This window comes from Anser cygnoides, chromosome 34 (genome assembly GCF_040182565.1).
Source record: "Anser cygnoides isolate HZ-2024a breed goose chromosome 34, Taihu_goose_T2T_genome, whole genome shotgun sequence".
NCBI classification, from domain to species: Eukaryota; Metazoa; Chordata; class Aves; order Anseriformes; family Anatidae; genus Anser; species Anser cygnoides.
In genome coordinates, this window is record NC_089906.1 from 1,433,828 (window position 1) to 1,450,133 (window position 16,306).

The 16,306-nt window shown below is 59.0% G+C and overlaps 1 protein-coding gene and 1 long non-coding RNA gene across 4 annotated transcripts; one reads left to right on the top strand and one right to left on the bottom strand.

Annotated features, from left to right (window-relative positions):
• Nucleotides 1-3,836: 3,836 nt before the first annotated feature.
• On the top strand, nt 3,837-11,336 carry LOC136788282 (uncharacterized). 2 transcript variants are annotated; one of them, XM_066986555.1, is made up of 6 exons: nt 7,390-7,533; nt 8,142-8,246; nt 8,319-8,508; nt 10,337-10,411; nt 10,718-10,783; nt 11,221-11,336. In XM_066986555.1, exons 1-6 carry the CDS (start codon nt 7,519-7,521, stop codon nt 11,319-11,321), a joined length of 552 nt encoding a protein of 183 aa, XP_066842656.1. In that variant the 5' UTR covers nt 7,390-7,518; the 3' UTR covers nt 11,322-11,336. The 2 variants fall into 2 exon arrangements, with proteins under 2 accessions (XP_066842655.1, XP_066842656.1); XM_066986554.1 differs by lacking the exons at nt 10,337-10,411; nt 10,718-10,783; nt 11,221-11,336 and adding exons at nt 3,837-4,203; nt 6,530-6,826 and having other exon boundaries at nt 7,192-7,533; nt 8,319-8,689.
• Nucleotides 7,141-8,326, bottom strand: LOC136788298 (uncharacterized). 2 transcript variants are annotated; one of them, XR_010827170.1, is made up of 3 exons: nt 8,123-8,326; nt 7,892-8,019; nt 7,141-7,444 (listed from the first exon to the last, which is right to left on the bottom strand). It is a non-coding gene; the product is annotated as an uncharacterized lncRNA (long non-coding RNA). The 2 variants fall into 2 exon arrangements; XR_010827169.1 differs by having other exon boundaries at nt 7,892-8,142.
• Nucleotides 11,337-16,306: the final 4,970 nt, after the last annotated feature.

The window sequence follows — 16,306 nt, forward strand, 5'->3', positions numbered from 1 at the left end:
GACGGAGGTGCTTTGGCGAGGAAGCGGTCGCACGCTGCCGCTCCCTGGCAAAAGGACAGAGCCAGTGAAGTCAACTGCCCCACCAGGTAAAGGCTGTTTCTTGGTCATCCGCTGTCACCAACCAGAACCAGCATGCGTGTGCAGGTTCTTGCCCTGGTACCCGCTCTTGCAGCTCATGTCAGCAGCCAAACCCAAGAGTGTCAGTAGGCAGCAAGTGTTGCAGAGGAAGGCAGGAGTGGCTCCCTGAGGATGGCTGTCTTCCCCGGGCTGTGACAGCACGTGAGAGCAGTGCAGCGGAGGGACGCTCACAAAGCTCTGTGGCTGTGGCTAGAGAGGGGTCACCTCCCAGCGCACCCAGTTCCCAGGGATTTTGGAACCTTGCTCTTGGGGGAACGAGGCCGTCAGAAGCCCACTGAGCAGACGATGGGAAACGGGACCCCTCCTGTGAGCTGAGGCCCAGAGTGGTGCCCTGACTCAGTGCAGATGGGGCACTGCCTCACTGGCACTCCTGGGCTCCCGAATTTTGTTCAGTTTTGTCCCTAAGGCTCCGAGTGTGCCTCGAGCAGCGAAGGTGGGCAAGCGCCTAAGACCTTTTAGAACTCCAAAGAGCTGGGGGAGCAAACCTGAGACACTGGGCCCTCAGCATTATGGCAGGGGAAACAAAGGATGGAGGGAAAACAAAGCTGAGAGGCAAAAGGGAGGCTCCAGAGTGCCTTGAGTTGCAGTGCCTTTGGCAGATTCCCCAGCTTCTGCTGAACCTCAGGAAGCATTGCGGCCTGAGGATTTTCACTTGCTCAAAGATGCTAACCAAATGAAACAGAACACTTCCTGGCAATGTCAGACCTCCGGTGAGATTACCAGTAGTGCGCAGGACACAGCAATGTCCACAATTGTTCTTGCAGGCGTGGATGGGGAGAACAATGCAAACACTGCGAAGCCCCAAGATTTCCTAAGTTTCGGCATAGCAGTCACTGTGGTATTCGTGGCTCCCCTCCTGCTTGTGATAGTTGCGTGCTGGGTGCGTGAGTATTCGGCGTTGGAGGCAGAAAAATCAGTGAGTTGTTGTTCCCCCGCTCCCTCTCCTCCTCTCCCCCTCCCAAATTCGTTACCGTATCTTTGTCAACATTATTATGTGGCTGCTGCCAGCCAGGAAGCAGTTGTCGTTAGCGTATTGTGAAGTGAGCAGTTAGTTTTTGACCAGACTCTTCTGAAATTTCTGCTGTCCAGTGCTTTAGGTGGCCTCTAATTCCTGGGCATTCTGTTCTGGAGCCCATTTTTCTGTTGCTGGTCTTAGCGAAGCTTGGCCCTTCCGCAGCAAGAGCAGAGCCAGGGACAGCCGTAGGCAAAGCGAGGTCAGGAAGAGAAATGCAGGAGCTGAGAGAGGGTGCCATCAGAGAGAGAAGCGCAGCAGTGCCAGTTCCCCCCCAGCACAAGGCACCCTGTTCTGGGATGCCCTGAATTGCAGGTGTCCGCCTCAGCCAAGGTGTGCCAGCTACTGGGAGCATGGGGATGAGCCCTGCCAGCTGCGGGCATTGCCTTGGAGAGGGGCAGTCGGTGTGTCACAGCCGCACCTGAGCGCTGCCAGCGTGCGTGTCCTCAGCACACACAGAGCTTGTGTGTTTAATTACACATCCCAAAGAGCGGATGGGCAGCACCTCCCCGAACAGGGAGCCGAGGCCGTCACCTTGTTGGGCCAGGGCCAGGGCCGGGCAGGGAGCTGAGTACTGGTCCTTGCAAGGCGCTCTGAAAAAGGGCAGCCGGTGGCTGTTGGGACCCGGTCGTGCTGAGCCCGGCTGTGGACCCCTGTCTCTGCGGGGGCCAGGTCTTCTTGCTGGGACAGCACGTGCAGAGCAGGCAGGTCAGGATGGCTGGCGAGGCGCTGGGGAGGAGACAAGCTGGGGCAGGATGTGGAGGGGAGCAGAGTCCCAGCCGAGGGCACAGGGCACCCTGTTTTCTGCACAGAGCACTGTGTGCCCACAGCTCACGCACAGCCGGGTGCCTGCACCCTGCTGCCTCGCACCCGCCTGGCACCGCAGCCGCAGCACGGCCTCAGCAAGTTCCTGTCTCCGCAGGCGCCTCGCCGCAGCCCAGGCAGCCCAGACATTGACACCCGCAGCCGCTCCGTGAGCCCCTACAGGCAGCCTGACCACCGTGGTACGCCTGAGAGCCAGGCCCGATGCCAGCAGCCACCATCAGTGCCTGGAAGAGCGGCCCGCCTGCCACCAGCCCGGCCTCCACGGCCCCCAAGCCCGGCAGCGGATCAGTGGAAGGTGCACGACCGGCCCAGCAGCCCCCAGTCCTCGTGGACACAGACACCACCTCCACGGCCCCCTCCACCCTCTTCCAAGGGCTGGGGCAGCCCCCCCCGGGATGCAGCCTTGGCCACACTTCCAATAAATATTGTGTAATACAGCACAGCAGTCCGGGTCTTATGTACAGCGACACCCAGGAACCCACAGAAGGACTTTGTGACTGATCGACAAGTAAGCCTGAGGGTCCTCGGTGCTGGGGGTCAGCCAGACTGTGCCCACCATGCAGGGAACGCAGGGGAAGGGAGCTGGGGAGCAGCACAGCAGGAGCAGACAGAAGGGCTGTGAGCGCGGCAGCGACCCTGCACAGCGCTCACCCGAGAACCCCCTGCTCAAACTGGCAGTGCCGCAGCCACACACAAGCGCGGGCCCTTCCTGATCCTGGGCCGAGGCCAGGCTCCCCACAGCCAGCCCTCCTCAGGTCCTGACCCTGCACGGATGGCCGATTTTGGCCAGGGCGCCCCATGCCAACGCTCCCACGGCTCAGCTCTCCTCAAAGGGTACAAGAAAAAAATCCCAGCTCATTGCCCAAGTCTCCCTTGTGCTGGGCCCCACAGCTGGATGCTCTGCTCTGGGGAGGGGGGTTTCACGAGGGCACAGCACACGGGGAGAACGGCTTTTCACTGGTGACGATAGCAAGATTGAGTGGCTGAGCAATTACAAAGACAGCTCTTCCTTTCCGTAGCATATTCTCCCCTTTTTAAAGGACAGGCTCAGCTCAGTTTTTACCAGATTGTGGTGTTTTTTATTTATTTCTTTACATCATGCAAACAGTGTGTAATATACTTCTTTTTGCTGCACTACCATCCTGAGTGGAACAACAGCTATTAAGACTAGAGGTAGAAAGAGGCGACTGAGGGGAGGCCTCACGGCGGCCCTCAGCTTCCTGAGGAGGGGAGTGGAGGGGCAGGCGCTGATCTCTTCTCTCTGGGGACCCGAGGGAACAGCACGGAGCTTCATTGCCTCAGCCCCCTCCAGTCGCTGCAGGTCACTAAGGAAGAGGTAGATCGCAGCATGCTCCACACACGCTTACTTTTGTACCAGCACGGTGCCACTGCAGGTGCCCAGCAGCCGTCTGCAAGGCGCTCTTGAGTGGAAGGGAGAGACGAGTGCCGTGGAGCAGTCCCCCGATTCTCCCATCAAAAAGTGCCCCCATTCCGAAGCCTTTGGGTACACCTGAACTCCCCTGGGGAGCCTTTATGCAACCCCACACAACAGGACTCTGCGCCTTCTCTCTCCAAACAACCCTGACCCTAACCCTAATTACGCCCCTAATTAAGCCTCCCAACCCAAGCCTTTGGGTAGACCTGACCTCTTTGGGAGCCTTTACACAACCCCCCCACACAACGGGACCCTGGCCTTCTCTTTCTCCAAACTACCCTAAACGTAACCCTAATTACGCCCCTAATGAAGCCTCCCAGCAGCAGCCTTTGGGTAGACCTGACCTCCCTTTGGGAGCCTTTACACAGCCCCACACGCAACAGGACCCTGCGCCTTCTCTTTCTCCAAACTACCCTAAACGTAACCCTAATTACGCCCCTAATGAAGCCTCCCAGCAGCAGCCTTTGGGTAGACCTGCTGTCCCTTTCTCCTCCCCCCCCGAACCACATCTCCCAGCACCCCCCGGCGGGCCGTTCCCTGCCAGCTCCCCCCGTTTCCACCCCGTTTCGTCGCCCTGACGCCATCTCCCCGCGCCATGAAGCCTCCCCCCCGGCCCCGCCTGGTCCCGGCCCGCTTCGCCGAGGCCCCGGCGGGGAGGCCCCGGGCCGCGGCCTGGTCGCTGCGGGAGAAGCGATCGCTGCTGGCGGCGCTGCGGGCCCAGGCCGCCCTCGGCCTCCCGGAGCTCCAGGCCCGGCCGCTGCGGGAGAGCCTCCCCCGGCGGAGCGAGGCCGAGGTGGGCCCGGGGGGGGGCTTAAAATCCCGGGGGGGGGCTTAATGGCCCGGGGGGGTCCTTAATATCCCGGGGGGGGGGAAGGGGGCTTAATGCCCGGGGGGGGGTCCTTAATATGCTTGGGAGGGTCTCAGGGAGGGTCCTTAATGGCTTGGGGGGGGGGTCCCTTAATATGCCCGTGGGGGGGGGGGTGGTCCTTAATAACACGGGGGGGTCCTTGGGGGGGGGTTGGAAGGGGTCCTGGGTCCCCAATTCCTCGGGGAGGGGGCTTGGGGGGGGTCCCCGGGGGGGTCCCGGGTCCCTGCGTACCCTAAGGTACATGGGGGGGGCAATGGGGGGGTACAATGGGATGGGGGGGGGTCTGGGGGTGCACCGGGGCAAAATGGGGGGGTACATGGGGATGGGGGGGTGCACGGGGGGGGGCTGGGGGTACACGGGGGGGGGCAACGGGGGGTTTTGGGGTGGCAATGGGGGGGGGGGCATATCAGTGGGTCCTACGGGGTCGGGGTGGGTGGCAGCTCCCGGGGGCTGGAACTACGGGATATTTTTGGGGGGGGGCTATGGGGTATTTGAGGGGGGGGTCCCTAATTCCTGTGCCCCCCCCCCGGCAAAGATCCTCGGCCTGGTGTCGCGGCTGCGGGGCCGGGCGGCGCGCGAGGCCGTGGGCACCCAGCACCGCACCTGCCTGGAGGAGCAGCGGCGCCGCTGCGCCCGGCCCCCATCGAGGTGAGGACCCCCACCCCAGGGGGGGGGACACGATTTTTTGGGTGGGGGGGGGACACGGGGGGGTCATATTTGTGGGTTTTCGCCTCCCCCCCCCTCCAGGTGTGGCTGGAGCTGGCACAGACGCTGGCGGAGGGCGTGGAGGAGGCGGCGGCGGCGTTTTCGCAGGTGGGGGGGGGTAAAAAATGGGGGGGGGGTAAAAGTGGGGGGGGTGGGGGTAAATGGGGGGGTGGGGGTAGATTGGGGGAGGTCGGGGGTAAATTGGGGGGGTTCAGGGGTAAGTTGGGGGGGTTCAGGGGTAAATTGGGGGTTTCAAATGAGGGGGGTGAGGGTAAAATGGGGGGGGTTAAATGGGGGCTGGGGGTAAATTGGGGGGGGGGACCGGGGGTAAAATGGGGGGGTGGGGTAAAGTGGGGGGGTTGGGCGTAAAATGAGGGGGGGGGTTAAATGGGGGAGCCCAAATTGGGGGGGGTGGGACAAGGGGGGTGAGGGTAAAGTGGGGGGGGGGGGTTGGGGATAAAGTGGGGGGGGTAAAATGGGGGGCTGGGGGTAAAATGGGGGGGTTGGGGGTAAAGGGGGAGTAAATTGGGGGGGTTGGGGGAAAATTTGGGGGGTTGGGGTTAAAGGGGGGTTAAAATGGGGGGGGCTGGGGGTAAATTGGGGGGGGGGGACCGGGGGTAAAATGGGGGGGTGGGGGTAAAGTGGGGGGGGTTAAATTGGGGGATAAAATGGGGTTAAAAGGGAGGGTCCTTAATGGCTTGGGGAGGGGGAGTCTTAGTAATCTGGGGGGGGGGGGGGGGGGCCTTAACATCGCCAGATGGTCTCCGAGGAAGGTAACTCCTCTGGGGTCTCCTTAAACAGGGGCTGAGCTGCTGGGGGCACGGCTGGATTTGGGGTCCCACAGGTGTGACTGTCTGGGAGACCCTCAGCCTCATTCCCCCTCCCCATAACAACCCAGTGGTGAAATTGGGTGCTGGGGATTTTTCGTTATCTCACTTTGTTGAGGTCCTGCCTCGTGTCAACACACTGGTGGTGAGTGGAAACCCCTTGAGACCCAACCCCTTCCCGGCCCTCTCCTTCCCACACCTGCTCCTCCTATTTTGGGTGTGGGTCAATGGTATTTTTGTAGGGTTTGCAGCTGGGGGCAGGTAGGGAGGTGGAGACCAAACGTGTTTTCCCAGTGGCTGCTGTGGAGGAGCATCAGCGACGGGTTTTACCCTTCACCCTTAGCCTTTTCAACCCCCCTTCCCCATTTCCTATTTTCATAAATTACCAAGTTGCAGCAAAAAAAAATAAAATTGCTTGAAAGCACATTAAGGACATTTCTGCCGGCATGGCAAAGCTGCCCAGGGTGTGGAAAGGGTTTTTGCAGTCTCCTTTCTTTCATCACTTCCCGCAGCGGGACGCAACCTTGTGCTGAATCCCAAGGAGATAAAATGAGCCATAGCCCAGAGACATTTCTGCTTTACGAGGTCCCCTCTGTGCTTTATTGTATTCCTTGAAATGAAAGCCAGTTTCTTTTCTTTGCGTGGAGTTAGTCCCTTCTGCCTCTGCTCCTTGCACCTCACCTCCGTCCCCCCTGCCTGTCTCCCTCTCTATCCCCCAGCCGCAGTCCCTGCCCCGACCCTCTGGGTGCTGCAGGGACAGAAGGAATATTTCTTTGGAGACGCTGTCACGCTGGTGTGCACCACTCCCCCCAGCATCACTGGGAAGCTGACGTACCAAATTTTTGGCGAGGCTGGCTGGGCAGTTTCAGGATTTAGCTCGACGAATAACTACACGTTTGAGTTCGTCCTCTCCCGAATGCAACACAGGGGGCCGCATTTCTGCAGCTATTCCCTCAAGCAAGGTCGGAAGCAGCTCATATCCCCAACCAGCGAAAAACTGGTGATCAAGATTGGAGGTGAGCTGTGTGATTTCTTTATCTTTCTCTCTGCTTTCTCCCTCCTCTCTGAGAACTATTCAGATGCCCAAACGTGGGTGTCAGCTATCGCCCCGCAATGTGACAACTCACCTGGAAATCAGGATTGGTGGGCTTTGTGGTTTAACCCAGCCCGTCCCCAAAATCAGTAGGATTTCTGGGTGGAGGATTTATCTTTCTGGGACCAGCATGGTCTGGAAGGTGGCTGCCACTGGCGCTCTTCTCATGTCGTGGCAGGAAGCCTACAATCCCAAGCTTTGCTGCATGCAGTGGGAAGGCAAACAACTGGAGATCCGTTTGTGCTGTCCTTATTGCTACGTCTCCATTTATTCCTCCCCTTTTCTCAGACCACCTTCCCCAGCCCCTGCTGATGGTGGAGTCCCCGCTGGGAGAGGTGATGGCAGGAGATCTCCTGAGCATCATCTGTAAGGCCCCTGGAGACGCCACTGTACGGAGGTTTCACTTCTACAGGGATGGCCAAGAGGTCCTCCCTACGACAGAAGGCTCTGAGGACAATGCAGCAGATCACGGGGGCAATTTAAGGACTTCCATGGTCCTCCAGCTCCCACGTGCTGGTCCCCAACAGAGTGGAAACTTTACCTGCAAGTATGAGGAAGAAAAGCCTGAGAGGTGGATCCCGTCCTTCACAAGCCAAGCCGTGTCTATCAGTATAAATGCCCAAAAGAAAGGTGAGCTGGCCATCCATCCACCCACCTAACAATCTGTCAGTCCATCCACCACCAACCCACCCATCCATCCACCCATCCATCCATCCAGTAACCAGCCCATTAAACCATCCCTCTCTCCATCTGTCCATCCGTCTGTCCCTCCCTCTCTCCATTTTTTCCTGAAACGATTCCATTCCAGTCCCTGTACGTTCCTCTCCAAACTAGCTGATTTTTGCACCGGGCAGCTGCTCTATCTATCCGATCACCATCCTTCTGTCCATGACTCAGCCCACCCAGTCTTGCACCCACCTCTCCCTCCCTCTCAGCCCTTCCATCACCCCAACCACCCCAAACAAGTATCGAGCATCCCTCTGTCCACCTTTATGGCTCAGCAGCCTCTCCTTGGCCTCCCGAGCCATTGTTCCCAAATTTCTCAGTGCCTCCTGCAGAGCCAAGCAAGCGGGGAAAGTCTTTGGGTGTTCAGCACTCAGGACCTGAGCAGAATGCCTGGAGACGGAGGGGTGGGGAAAGGGAAAGAGAGATGGTGGCGGAACGATGCTCACAGCCTTCCCTCCGTCAGCACGCATGAACTGTGTCTACATCTCCTAACCTGTCCCACCCTCTTGCAGGGAAGAGCTGCTTCCTTCTTCTACGGCTCCTGGTTGTGGGCGGCTGCTTCCTCACCATCAACAGCCTCATCCTCCTCTTCTTCTGGGCCCGGGGGAGAACCAAAGGTACACCCTGAGCTGAGGGGGGAATCGCCCCACCTTTGGGCTCCCCACCACCCACCTCGCTCCTTCCCGCAGACGCCTCGTTCCTGTCTGGAGCCAGCCCTGCCGGGATCTCCCAGCTGCACGCCAGATCCCCACACACCCTTCAGGAGGAGAATAAGTATGAGGAACACTAATGAGAGGAAGATGCTGTGGGCGATTCCACCCCCTAAAGACCGCTCCCTGCTGAAGACGCATCCCAAAAGACTGGTGTGCAGCCAAACAGGTGCTCACCTGTGGGAAAACAAAGCAAGAAACGGTTCCTGGGAGGATGAAAGAAGTAGAAAGGGGTCGTTTCACGTGGTAGAGGGGAGGGAGGAGACATGGACGTTGTCGGGAAGGGTGATTGTGAAAGAGAAAATGAAGAAAGACCAGAAATAAAAATGGAAATTGTGAGGAAAAAGAAAGGAGTGAGAAAGGGTGAGAAATGAAATGGAGAGACAAACAGTGTGAGTGAAAAATGAAAGCATGGACAGAGGCTGAGACAGAGTGAGAGAGGGATGGGGAAGAAAAGGGATGCCAGGAGCATCGAGGAGGGCACGACGGTGGGAAGAGCAGGTTGGAGAGGTGAAGGAGAAGAAAAAAGGTGGAAGGAGAGCCCCCAAATCAGAACAAGCCCTTGTGCGTGTCATTAACTGGATGGCCACCGCTGTCACCTCGCCTGGTTGTCCCGGTGTGTTAGGGATGTTAGGGCATCCAGGGAGGGGTGGGAGAGCCGCTGCAGGTGGGGTGGGTGGCTGGGGGCTCTGGTGTTTGGGCTTTTGGAGGGGAATGTCCCATAGCCCATATACGTGGGAGCTGTGGGGCTGCAATAGGAGGATGCTGGAAATGCAGAGACTGGGAACGTGTGAAAATGTGGAGGTGGCATTTGAGCCCCTGGGGGTGGCGTACAGGGAACTGGGGGGATATTGGGGTGGGACGTTAAGGAGTGAGTGGTGGATATTTGGGGCATGTGCGGGGCTATGGGATATGGCATGCCACCAGCACTGGATATGAGGGGAATGCAGGGATGTGGGGAAGCTGCGTGATCAATATGGGAACCTGAGCTGATGGGGGCGCGCTGGGAAATCTGGCTATGGATGGCACTAAGGACAGGGGGCTTTGGGGATACGGCAGGCTGCTGGGGAGGGATATGGGGGCAGGAAGGAGATGGCGACCCTGCCGATGGGATACAGAGCGACTTTGGGGCAGTATGAGGCTGTGAGATATGAGGATAGCGGAACCGCTCTCTCCTGTCCTCCGCGGCCTTATCTCCACCTCGCAGCCTTCCTTCCCCTCCAGCCTCTTTCTGCCATGCCCTCAGCCCCCGGCAGCCAGCAGTGGATGAGAAAGAATCGATAGAGGGGAGGGAGCGTGCTGCCGGGCCATGAGGTCCCAACGCTGCTCCGTGACACCGGGAGGGCTGCGAGGTCACAATACCTCTCGGCGATGCAGTGCTGGGCCGTGACATCCCGACACCCCATTGTGACGCTGGGCCAGCCCACAGGCACTGCTCCGCACCGGTCCTGACAGCAGCAGTAGCTGCAGCTGCAGCGGCGGTGGTGGAAGCATGGTGCGAGTGTGGGGAGCCACGGCCCCTGCCTGCGTCCTCTTCCTCCTGCTGGTGGCCCTGTGTGCCCGGGGTGCCCAGGCTGCGCCATGGCGACCACCGGGAGCAGGTGGGTGGGCAGGGCCGGGGCCAACACCAAACCCTGGGCGGCATGGTGCTGCGCGGCACGCGTATGGATGGAGGGGACGGGGACGGGATGGCAGCAGGGCCGGGCGGGCACCGCGGGCAGGGGGCAGGCAGGAGGCAGAAGCCCCGCAGGGTGGCACGGTGGGGCCGTGGCTGCTGCGGGGTTGTTTCCTGCCGGGGGGGCCGGGAGCGGCGCTGGGGCCGAGAAGCCCGGGTCTGAGCCCCTGTGGGGCTGAGGCCGCTGGCCCCTCTTGGGAAATTTCCACCTGCATCTTTGTCCCGTGACATTGCCTCAGCCCCCTCAGTCACTGCAGGGTGCTGGGGAAGAGGGAGAGCACAGCATGCCATGGCAACGTCTCTCATCTCTGCTTGATTTTAGATGATGACGATGTTGGCTCTCGATATCCAGCTTCTCAGCCGGATCATGGTTTGGAGCCTCAGGAGGATCCCCGAGGTACGTTGCGAGTGTGCTTCCTTGAAGGAAGATGGCTAATGGGCTGTAATAGTTTATTCAGGGTCTTCCAAGCGCGTTTGTGCCTTGAGGGGGCTTGCACAAATGAGCCCTGAATATTTCTTCACTTGGAGAGATGCCACCCCTGCCCCTCTCCACAGAGAGGGAAGAACCCAGGCTTTTCTTCCTGTTTGGGCCATGTCATTACCTGAGCCCCAGCCAGTGCCTCCCGGTCACTGAGGAAGAGGCAGGCCCCAAGAGGCAATGGAAGCTCCCCTTACCTGTGTCTGATCCCACTTGTGCCCACAGGCAGTACTGGTCAAGTGCCTCCATGGAATCCTGCTCCTGAGCCTGCCAGTATGGGTCCCACAGGTGGTAAGTTGTCCGTGTTCATTTCCTTGCTGTTTGTTAAGGGTTTGTTGAGCTAGCTCAGCAAGGGTTCAGCTGCTCACTGGCCAGGGGGCTTCTCCATGACAAACATGGATGATCATTTTTCCCGGGGTCTGCACGCTCCCCCTGCAGTGGGGTCTTCCTTTGTGTCCAGCAGAGATCTTCCCGTAAGAAACACCTGAGGGGCCACATCTTTGGCGGCGTGGTCCCTGCGGGGTGTTGCGCACAGCCTGGAGAGAGGATTTGGGAAGAGGCCAAGAGGGAGCCTCCAGCTCAGCAGGCCCCTTTGCGGCTTTGGAAATCCTGGCTCGTGTCTGGGTCCCACATCCTTGCCTGAGCCCCCTCCAGTCGCTGCAGGTCACTAAGGAAGAGGTAGATCACACCATGCACGGGGAATGTTTCTCTTCTGTGCTTGATTGCAGCAGTTCTCGTAGGCTCTGGCTACTCGACACCTCAGCCTGATGTGGACCACGAGCCTCAGGTTAATCTGCCAGGTAAGTCAGCGGAAGGCAGGAGCATCTAGGTGCTGCAGAGCCAGCAGGCACCTTGCGCTTGAGTTGAGACCTGGGGTGGGCACGGGGAGGGCCCTTCTCCGGGCAGCTCCACGCACGCTTAGTTTGTACCAGCACGGTGCCACTGCAGGCACCCAGCAACTGTTTGCAAGATGCTCTGGAGTGGCAGGGAGAGACGAGTGCCGTGGAGCAGTCCCCTCTTTGAACCGCATTCTCTGTCACTCTGGTCAGAAGGAGTATGTTGGCGTAGTTCACAGGAGGGACTCCACTTGTGTTTACAGATGGGACCGAAGGCGAAGGTGATCCAGGCTCCCAGATGGGTTCCAGGACTGAAGCTCTGGGAGATGGCCTGGGTAAGTTGTGGCTTTTGACTTCCTTTGAGAGCTGCCAGCTCAAAGCCCAAACGTCAGCCAGGCATCTCTGCAGGTGGGAGGGTATAGACCGGCACGTGTGTGTGCCCTGTCAAGGCACGAGCCCTGGTATGCTCTCCTACTGAGCTACTGATGTAGATGGCGCTGGGACAGAAACTTCTCACGGGGCTTTGGTTGCAGAAGTGTCCCCAGGGAGGGCTTTGCCAGATCCTCGGCTGCTTCCTGCGCTGGAGCCCAGCTGGTATCCCAGGGGTGGGAAGTCATTTCACTGACTTCACAAACGAAGCCCTGGTCCTCCAAATTGCACTGGTGCCAAAGTTAACTTCCTACTTTCTGTTCAGGTCCTCTAAGAGCAAAGGACAATGCTGAAATAAGAAAATCTTCCCCAACATCCCCTGACATCGTAGAGGATATCATAAAGGAGTTAGAGGAGGCAGCACCTGGTGGGTATATTTCACTCTGTCCGCCATAAGACTTGGGAAGCTGAGGTTCTAAATCCATGTGTGGACACACCGTAACCTGCACAGCAGGAAGGGATGGATCAGAGCGGAGACACTCAATTTCACACCTGGCAGGCACTGGTGAGCGCCAGAGAAGGCCGAGAGCCTCTGCTGCCGCTTGTGGGTCACGCCGTGTCCCAGGGGCAGCTGCTAGCCCAGCACTACCATAAGTGGTCCGAGCTGTTCCGTGCAAACATTGGTATCCAGCCAGCAGCAACAGGTGTGTGCTTGCAACTGTGCCCAGAATATGGTTCAAGGAGGAGCAGTTCCTTGTAGTCACACTGTCCTGCTTTCTTTCTAAAGAGCTGGTTAGAGAGACTGTGCTGACGGAGGTGCTTTGGCGAGGAAGCGGTCGCACGCTGCCGCTCCCTGGCAAAAGGACAGAGCCAGTGAAGTCAACTGCCCCACCAGGTAAAGGCTGTTTCTTGGTCATCCGCTGTCACCAACCAGAACCAGCATGCGTGTGCAGGTTCTTGCCCTGGTACCCGCTCTTGCAGCTCATGTCAGCAGCCAAACCCAAGAGTGTCAGTAGGCAGCAAGTGTTGCAGAGGAAGGCAGGAGTGGCTCCCTGAGGATGGCTGTCTTCCCCGGGCTGTGACAGCACGTGAGAGCAGTGCAGCGGAGAGACGCTCACAAAGCTCTGTGGCTGTGGCTAGAGAGGGGTCACCTCCCAGCGCACCCAGTTCCCAGGGATTTTGGAACCTTGCTCTTGGGGGAACGAGGCCGTCAGAAGCCCATTGAGCAGACGATGGGAAACGGGACCCCTCCTGTGAGCTGAGGCCCAGAGTGGTGCCCTGACTCAGTGCAGATGGGGCACTGCCTCACTGGCACTCCTGGGCTCCCGAATTTTGTTCAGTTTTGTCCCTAAGGCTCCGAGTGTGCCTCGAGCAGCGAAGGTGGGCAAGCGCCTAAGACCTTTTAGAACTCCAAAGAGCTGGGGGAGCAAACCTGAGACACTGGGCCCTCAGCATTATGGCAGGGGAAACAAAGGATGGAGGGAAAACAAAGCTGAGAGGCAAAAGGGAGGCTCCAGAGTGCCTTGAGTTGCAGTGCCTTTGGCAGATTCCCCAGCTTCTGCTGAACCTCAGGAAGCATTGCGGCCTGAGGATTTTCACTTGCTCAAAGATGCTAACCAAATGAAACAGAACACTTCCTGGCAATGTCAGACCTCCGGTGAGATTACCAGTAGTGCGCAGGACACAGCAATGTCCACAATTGTTCTTGCAGGCGTGGATGGGGAGAACAATGCAAACACTGCGAAGCCCCAAGATTTCCTAAGTTTCGGCATAGCAGTCACTGTGGTATTCGTGGCTCCCCTCCTGCTTGTGATAGTTGCGTGCTGGGTGCGTGAGTATTCGGCGTTGGAGGCAGAAAAATCAGTGAGTTGTTGTTCCCCCGCTCCCTCTCCTCCTCTCCCCCTCCCAAATTCGTTACCGTATCTTTGTCAACATTATTATGTGGCTGCTGCCAGCCAGGAAGCAGTTGTCGTTAGCGTATTGTGAAGTGAGCAGTTAGTTTTTGACCAGACTCTTCTGAAATTTCTGCTGTCCAGTGCTTTAGGTGGCCTCTAATTCCTGGGCATTCTGTTCTGGAGCCCATTTTTCTGTTGCTGGTCTTAGCGAAGCTTGGCCCTTCCGCAGCAAGAGCAGAGCCAGGGACAGCCGTAGGCAAAGCGAGGTCAGGAAGAGAAATGCAGGAGCTGAGAGAGGGTGCCATCAGAGAGAGAAGCGCAGCAGTGCCAGTTCCCCCCCAGCACAAGGCACCCTGTTCTGGGATGCCCTGAATTGCAGGTGTCCGCCTCAGCCAAGGTGTGCCAGCTACTGGGAGCATGGGGATGAGCCCTGCCAGCTGCGGGCATTGCCTTGGAGAGGGGCAGTCGGTGTGTCACAGCCGCACCTGAGCGCTGCCAGCGTGCGTGTCCTCAGCACACACAGAGCTTGTGTGTTTAATTACACATCCCAAAGAGCGGATGGGCAGCACCTCCCCGAACAGGGAGCCGAGGCCGTCACCTTGTTGGGCCAGGGCCAGGGCCGGGCAGGGAGCTGAGTACTGGTCCTTGCAAGGCGCTCTGAAAAAGGGCAGCCGGTGGCTGTTGGGACCCGGTCGTGCTGAGCCCGGCTGTGGACCCCTGTCTCTGCGGGGGCCAGGTCTTCTTGCTGGGACAGCACGTGCAGAGCAGGCAGGTCAGGATGGCTGGCGAGGCGCTGGGGAGGAGACAAGCTGGGGCAGGATGTGGAGGGGAGCAGAGTCCCAGCCGAGGGCACAGGGCACCCTGTTTTCTGCACAGAGCACTGTGTGCCCACAGCTCACGCACAGCCGGGTGCCTGCACCCTGCTGCCTCGCACCCGCCTGGCACCGCAGCCGCAGCACGGCCTCAGCAAGTTCCTGTCTCCGCAGGCGCCTCGCCGCAGCCCAGGCAGCCCAGACATTGACACCCGCAGCCGCTCCGTGAGCCCCTACAGGCAGCCTGACCACCGTGGTACGCCTGAGAGCCAGGCCCGATGCCAGCAGCCACCATCAGTGCCTGGAAGAGCGGCCCGCCTGCCACCAGCCCGGCCTCCACGGCCCCCAAGCCCGGCAGCGGATCAGTGGAAGGTGCACGACCGGCCCAGCAGCCCCCAGTCCTCGTGGACACAGACACCACCTCCACGGCCCCCTCCACCCTCTTCCAAGGGCTGGGGCAGCCCCCCCCGGGATGCAGCCTTGGCCACACTTCCAATAAATATTGTGTAATACAGCACAGCAGTCCGGGTCTTATGTACAGCGACACCCAGGAACCCACAGAAGGACTTTGTGACTGATCGACAAGTAAGCCTGAGGGTCCTCGGTGCTGGGGGTCAGCCAGACTGTGCCCACCATGCAGGGAACGCAGGGGAAGGGAGCTGGGGAGCAGCACAGCAGGAGCAGACAGAAGGGCTGTGAGCGCGGCAGCGACCCTGCACAGCGCTCACCCGAGAACCCCCTGCTCAAACTGGCAGTGCCGCAGCCACACACAAGCGCGGGCCCTTCCTGATCCTGGGCCGAGGCCAGGCTCCCCACAGCCAGCCCTCCTCAGGTCCTGACCCTGCACGGATGGCCGATTTTGGCCAGGGCGCCCCATGCCAACGCTCCCACGGCTCAGCTCTCCTCAAAGGGTACAAGAAAAAAATCCCAGCTCATTGCCCAAGTCTCCCTTGTGCTGGGCCCCACAGCTGGATGCTCTGCTCTGGGGAGGGGGGTTTCACGAGGGCACAGCACACGGGGAGAACGGCTTTTCACTGGTGACGATAGCAAGATTGAGTGGCTGAGCAATTACAAAGACAGCTCTTCTTTTCCGTAGCATATTCTCCCCTTTTTAAAGGACAGGCTCAGCTCAGTTTTTACCAGATTGTGGTGTTTTTTATTTATTTCTTTACATCATGCAAACAGTGTGTAATATACTTCTTTTTGCTGCACTACCATCCTGAGTGGAACAACAGCTATTAAGACTAGAGGTAGAAAGAGGCGACTGAGGGGAGGCCTCACGGCGGCCCTCAGCTTCCTGAGGAGGGGAGTGGAGGGGCAGGCGCTGATCTCTTCTCTCTGGGGACCCGAGGGAACAGCACGGAGCTTCATTGCCTCAGCCCCCTCCAGTCGCTGCAGGTCACTAAGGAAGAGGTAGATCGCAGCATGCTCCACACACGCTTACTTTTGTACCAGCACGGTGCCACTGCAGGTGCCCAGCAGCCGTCTGCAAGGCGCTCTTGAGTGGAAGGGAGAGACGAGTGCCGTGGAGCAGTCCCCCGATTCTCCCATCAAAAAGTGCCCCCATTCCGAAGCCTTTGGGTACACCTGAACTCCCCTGGGGAGCCTTTATGCAACCCCACACAACAGGACTCTGCGCCTTCTCTCTCTCCAGACCCTAACCCTAATTAAGGCCCCCCCCATAGCCACTAAGACCCCCCCCCCCAAGCCATTAAGGATCCTCCCTGGGACCCCCCCAACCCCCCCCCCAGGATATTAAGCCTAACCCTAATTACACCCCTAATTAAGCCTTTCAACCCAAGCCTTTGGGTAGACCTGACCTCCCTTTGGGAGCCTTTACACAGCCCCACACACAACAGGACTCTGCGCCTTCTTTCTGAACAACCCCGACCCTAACCCTAA